This window comes from Phyllostomus discolor, chromosome 7 (genome assembly GCF_004126475.2).
Source record: "Phyllostomus discolor isolate MPI-MPIP mPhyDis1 chromosome 7, mPhyDis1.pri.v3, whole genome shotgun sequence".
Lineage (NCBI taxonomy): Eukaryota > Metazoa > Chordata > Mammalia > Chiroptera > Phyllostomidae > Phyllostomus > Phyllostomus discolor.
Genome location: NC_040909.2, coordinates 14,537,258 through 14,543,640, shown reverse-complemented (window position 1 = coordinate 14,543,640; position 6,383 = coordinate 14,537,258). Strand labels below are relative to the sequence as shown.

The 6,383-nt window shown below is 49.9% G+C and overlaps 1 protein-coding gene across 1 annotated transcript in view; it reads right to left on the bottom strand.

Moving 5' to 3' along the window:
* Nucleotides 1–2,290: 2,290 nt before the first annotated feature.
* SUSD5 (sushi domain containing 5) overlaps nt 2,291–6,383 on the bottom strand; it is a 32,874-nt gene continuing 28,781 nt past the window's right edge. Inside the window, 1 exon segment of the mRNA XM_028518890.2 lies at nt 2,291–5,956. Coding sequence (XP_028374691.1) covers nt 4,641–5,956 — 1,316 coding nt within the window. The 3' untranslated portion in view covers nt 2,291–4,640.

Sequence of the window (6,383 nt, the reverse complement as noted above, 5' to 3'; positions counted from 1 at the left end):
GTAGGGTCTAATGGCTCCTCCTTGTGGCCCCTGTTGATGATCAGGCTTTAACAGTGAATGGCGCAGGGTTTGTGTGTACACATACGTTTAAAAGGGACTAATTGTCTGGAATATCTCATATACCAACACATTGAACATACTAACACCTTTCTGAGTCTCAAGACTTGCTATTTACCGCCACAAACCTGTTGCCCCCCGTTCTGGGATCGCAGAGTACCACTGGGGACACTGACCACAAAGGCCGCCTTGGGAAAGGTTGCTTTTAGGAGTTCTTACTCAGGGAATGTGAAAAGCACAAAAATTGTATTGAGCCAAACTCAGTGGCAAACAGAAAATGATTTGTTAGATTGTCAGTGGGAAAGGGTTTATTATGACTGCTGGTGGGATAAACAGTGGCCGGTTTCTGCCAACATTTATGGAAATAACGTTTTTAAGTTTTAAATGTGAGCTGTAAACCTGAGCGCCTTCAGTTTTTAAAAAAGGAAAAAAAAAAAAACTCAATAGTGAAACTGTGGGGAGGAGGTGGAGCGGAGCCAGAGAAAACATTCTCATTTAATAGTGTTTGCACATGGGACTACAACACAGCTCGTAGCGAGGCACTGAGAAAAACCCACAACTAATCCTTCATCGCAGCTGTCTGAACTCTTGATCATCTGCCATCCCCCAAACAGCGCCTTCTTTTTTCTGGTGACTCCAGGCTTGAATGACCTAGTGTGGAGAGTTTCAACTGTATACAAGGGGCGGGAGGGGGAAAGGAGAGGAACCTTAAATAAGCCTCAGCCAAAGGTTTTGTGCATTGGACTTCCTGTGCCTGCAGCCGGGCAAGGCGGCTCCCCGCCCCGTGCCTGTGGCATCTCCCGGAGAAGGAAGACACCAGCACAGTCCAGCTTCGCCTTGACTGACCCTCTCCTACCCCAGCACTAAGGGTCAGGAGCGGCTGTGGTGCATGCCGTAGGAGAGGGCTCCTCTCTCCAGGGCAGGCGTGTGAGCTGCCCTCCCCCGCCCCCAGCACCTCCAAGTGCTAGGGGATGGCCTCTCCAAGATCCGGCTTTGGTGAATACATGGGTTGGCTCACTATGCTCTCGGAGCTGACAGGGTAAAATGCTGGTGCCTCACTTTAGGAGAAACAAACAGGAACACAGTAGGTAGGTTGTCCAGCAGATCAGTCCCAGCGCTTTACTGCTCGCTGCAGGGGGCCGTCAGTAGGCCAGGCCATACAGGTTGCTGATATAAAGGGGGCTGATGTCTTTGCCACCCCTCCTCCTGGGGTAGGGCAGTTTATACAGTCTCACTCTCGTGGGAAATTAGACCTAGGGCATTGTTGGAAACAATGATTTTTTAAAATCACAGTCACTTTTCTTTTGCTTATTCTTTACTCTTTTCTCTCTCTATCCACCGGATGAGGCTGTCTGAGTCACACCCAATTACTCTGGGACGCATGTTCTACTGAGCTGCTTTCTCAGGTCCGTGAGATGTCTGACATTGACCTAGCAAAGCAGAAGCCTCGCCCCAAGGACTTTCAGATCTCGCGCAAGTGGTCCTTGCTCGGCAGAAGCAGGGCGAGGGCCTTTCAGGAGCGAGAGGCTCCTTCTCCCAAGGAAGGTTTTTTTTTTTTGTTTTTTTTTTTTTTTTTTAAGAGACCTGGGATTCCATTAGGAAAAACCTTTTCCAATCCAGGGCTGGCTTTGGATCTGATGAGTTGCTCCCTCACTGCCAACGTCTCAGAAGGGAAAGAATATTCACTGTTTCAAACGAGGCCCAAACTCATCTCCGGGCGGGACTGCCGACAGCCACCGTGTTCCTCGTGTGTCACTCAAGGGCAGGCAAGGAGAGAGCGAAGAGCGTGGAAGCAGGCAGGTGGAAAGAGTGAGAGGAACTGGCCGGGGCGAAACCAGAGACCCACGGTAGGGAGAGTTCAAACGTGAACTTCTAGAGGAGGTGGCTGACACGGATTTTGTTGACGTCAGTGGAAAAGTTTGGATGGAGGAGTGGCGACGGCGGGAGGAAGAGTTTGCGCGTTGACAGATGTCTTGGGTCTGGATCCCTTGAAGCAAAGCCTTACTCCAGTGATGAGTAATCCCTGCTTGGGTGAGGGGGGTGGGTGGGCGGGGCTCTGTAGCCCCCCCCCAACGAAATCCTGCTGCCCGGAGAGTGTGGCTTAGAGGGTGGGCAGCCTTAGACAGAGCAAGTTTGAAGACACTATTTTCAAGATTATTAGACAATCTTTTTTTATTTTAACAAGAAAAAGTCACTGTGAAGTAGCCTAGGTATAAAATACATTAAGCAACTGTTTGGGGACATATTCATTTATTTTAAATATCTCAGAACCTTTGTGTTAATGGACCCATTTCCATGCTCATTAAACATTTCCTAGTCTCAAAACATGCATAATGACAGTATTTTAATCATTCCCTCTCTATATGAGTTTTTAGATCCTACGACATTAATTTAGAGGACACCAAATCAATGAAAACTTCAAAACTGATGTGTTGGGCTTCTTTTGCAGTTTATGTCTACAAAACAATACATTCACATGTATTAATATATTTGTAATACATTTATTAACACCTTTGTATTAATACAACCTACTTGGGGGTTGGTACGACGTGAATGTTCTTGGGTTATTACATAAGAGTTGGATAACACAATCCTAATTTTGAGACGGAGGTTACTTTATGCAGTTAAAAATAGGAAAGGTATCTTATAGATTAGAAAAGAATCTAATTTATAAATATATACAGTCTCTGGCTTTTATTCTGTTGTGTTTTGCTTTGGCTACTTGCAGAAAGCATTTCATTCTTCTTGTTCTGGATTTCATCTGGCAGACAGGTGTCCCCTTTGGTGTCTTCAGGTCTTCGTCTTACCTGGTCATGGAGACTAAGGTCCTTCAGTTTTGTGTCGTGTCTTTATAGCTATGGAGACTATTATTTTTCCAAAGCTTGCACCCCAAAGAGGTGGCGGAGTAGAAAGCATGTTTCAAGAATTTTTTTCCTTAGCTAAAACACTCCTAACCACTTTTCACTTACAAAGAAGTTCAGGATCTCTCTTAGGAGACACAACAAAACTTAGACTCTTAGTCTCAGAATAAATGTATGCCTTCATCACTTTCTACCAATGGAAATGATTTCTAAGGAGGTGATTCATATTAGAAAAATGTAATGTGTTTTGCTTCTATGCCAATGCACAGGAGACCGCTGGAGATGGCATTGCACCAGCTTCGAGCGCTCCCTCAGTTGCACATTGACCTCTGTGGTGCAAGACGGACCCCAGGGGTTCCTCATCTTCTGGGCCTCTGGAGCTTCAGCAGGCCTCAAAGCTCAAAACTCACGGGAAACCAACGGTTCTCAAACTCGAGCGTGCAGTTAAGGCGCCTGGAGGGCTGGTTACAACACTGAGCTGAGCCCACCTCCCAGGGTTTTTGCTTCAACGCCTGGGGCAGCGACACCAGGGAATCTGCAGCCCCGGCCAGTTTCCGGGTGCTGACAACACCTCTGGTCCGAGGACCGTGCTTTGAGAACCACTGTCGTGCACAGTACTTGCGGAGTCACCGAAAGATGGCCCGGATACGGTGAAATGGGTCACTCAACAGCCAGACGAGGCCAGCCTGGACTCATGCCGGGCCCACAGAACCCGCCATCGCCACGAGAGAGTGAGGAATAGAGCAGCGCGGACCACCCTCGTCTTTCTTAGTTCCCGTGCTCCCCCATCCTGGAGGTGCCCACACCTGACAGCCTAGTCCTTCGCCCTCTTAAAATGCTCCCCCCTCCCAGGTCACTCCCTGTTACTGAAGTTCAGAGAAACGGTTAATCCTGAGAGAGGAAACCAAGCACCGAGTTCTGTTAGTCCTGGCAAAAATTCTAAGACATTCCTAGGCAGAGACTGGTCAAGGACAACTAGGGCCACTTCTTCCAAGAGGAAGTGGTGTTTACTGGTACAAAGCTAACCTTGTCTTTCAAAACACGAGGGGCGGTCCCCCAGAAAGGAGGGAACAGAAGCGGATGTGTGTCCACCTCCTTCACACAACCCCCCCGCCCCCCGCTCCCACCAACCAAATGCCAGCCTTAAATTCTCTCCAGTTTCAACAACAATTACAAAGAAGTCTCGGAGCTTCTAGACTACGTCCTGGTGCTTAGCTCATCTGCCCTCAGCAACGTCACATTAAAAGGAAATAACCCATTCTTCTTCTATATCTCATTCCCAACCTTTGCACATAGGTCACGTATCCTAAATAACACTGCCCTCAAATGCTCTGGTCATCACGCCTGTTTCAAAAACATCCGGTCACGGAGTCAGTCCTTTTATTTCTTAACAAAAGAAAAGAAGACAAGAGTGTATCGAAGCAGGGGCTGAGCTTTGACCTCGCAGTGGAATCAGGGCCCAAGCCCAGTTCTTGGATTAGCGTGGTTCATGCCAGGGCAGATGGTTGAGGAGACGTTGACATGAGTGCAGAGACCATCCGGACCTCCCCGCCAGGTGCCCCCAGAGACCCTGCTCGGCCTATAGAACGAAGACCTGAGGGAAAGAGACCAGCCCGATGCCACCTATTTCATGCTCTAGTGAATTCTCAGTGTTTATCCGTGTGACGTGTCACAGTGTGTATTCCTGCCACGTGGCTTTGGCAGAGCCCGCTCCAAAGGTGGCTAGACCTTCTCCATCTCAATCTGCTGGTGGTAGTGCCGGGCCTGCCGCTGGCCCACGTTCAGCTTGTACACGGAGCTCTTGTGCTGGCACCTGCGGTAGCCCCACACAGCCCCCACGCCTGCCAAGAGCAGCAGCAGGCACAGGACGGTGACGGTGGTGGCAATGATGGGGCCTCGGCTGAGGCTAGGACACTCGTCTCCCACACACGGCTCCAAGGTGGGAAGGAGCTCCTCACTGGCACCTGGGCCGGGGCCTTCCTGTCCCAAGAAGTCTTCAGACAGCAGGTACGGGAAGTTGTCCTGGACCTCGGGAGCAGCGGTTTCCATGGGTGGCGTCTGGGTGGCCACTGTGACAGTTGAGGGAATGTGGTGAGGGGTCTTTGGGACAGCAGTTGTTTCTGTCTGCAGGGTAGAGCTGGTGAGTTCATAGGGTAGGGTGGCCACGGGGGACTTCTCTGTGGCAAATCTCCAGGGAACGGTTGACTGCTGGTACCCGGGTAAGCCACCATCCCCCGGGGTGGGTCCCTCGGTTTCAGACACGCTCTTGGGTCTGAGAGCAAAAGCTTCTACATCTAGTGTTTGAGACGGAGGAACTGAACTATGGGTCACGTCCTCGCTTGGTGTGAGGGTGGTACTCCTGCGCTTCTTAACTTCCACGAGAAAGGGCTGATGGGGAGTAAATACGACACATTCTTCCTGCCCTACCGATCCATCCCCTTTGTCGCCATCTTCCTCCGCTTCCTCCTCCTCTGCCTCTATCTTCCTCCAAGCCCCATCGGTCACAGGGTAGCCGTCCAACCAGGACTCGTCACTGCTGCTCACCATTGGGTCCCCTGCCTTGCTGTCATTCCTGCCCACAGATGGCCCCGAGGAGCCATCCGTGCTGCTAGAAGTCACCTTGGTTTCCGGTGCACCTGGGGCCAGCGTCATGCCGCTGTGGTTGTCCCCAGCAGGGAACTGCTTCTTGGTGTCATCATCCACTTCCTTTTCCAGCTCGAGCTTGTGAAAGGTCTCCGCAGGGAGCCAGAACAAGTACTTCCCTTTCAGGATGGGTCCTGGCAGGTCCGTGGGGGTGCTGCTCCCCGCACTGGTGCCGGGCAAGCCTGTGGTCGGCACAGAGGTAGTACCCTGGGCTACGTTTTCTCCACCCGCAGAAACGGAGACTGGGCGGTCCTGTTTCGGAGCCTGCTCAGAGGCCTCTCCCTGACCCCTGTCCTCCTCTGCCTCTGTCCGGGAGTCCTCCATGAGCTCTTTGAATGACACGGATCTGTCATCAGGGAAATTATCTTCATAGTCGATATGCGCCTCTGCCTCGTCTGGAAGGAAAAGGGGAAAACAGCCTCGTTAGGGTCAAGGTCACAGAGCCTGTGTTGAATGCAAGAAAGGCAAATAAAAAGCATAAGGGTTGAAACAGATGAAATAAATCTGTCATTGACAAATGATATGACTGTGTATGACAGATAAGCCCAAAGCATCTACGTACAATAGCCGTGATAATCAACATGTGTCCAAGAACCCTGGGCCTACAGTCCATGTAAAATACCAGTTGTATTTCTATATACCAGCAATAAACAAAAAACAAAGGTTTAAAGAGATGCTATTTGCCATAGCATTGAGGAAAAAATCAAACACCTAGGAGTAAATCTAACAAAAGATGTGCCAGATTTCTACATGGAATGGTATAAAACATTGCTGAGGAAAATTAAAGAGAGACTACATAAATGAGGGGATGGACCACATTAG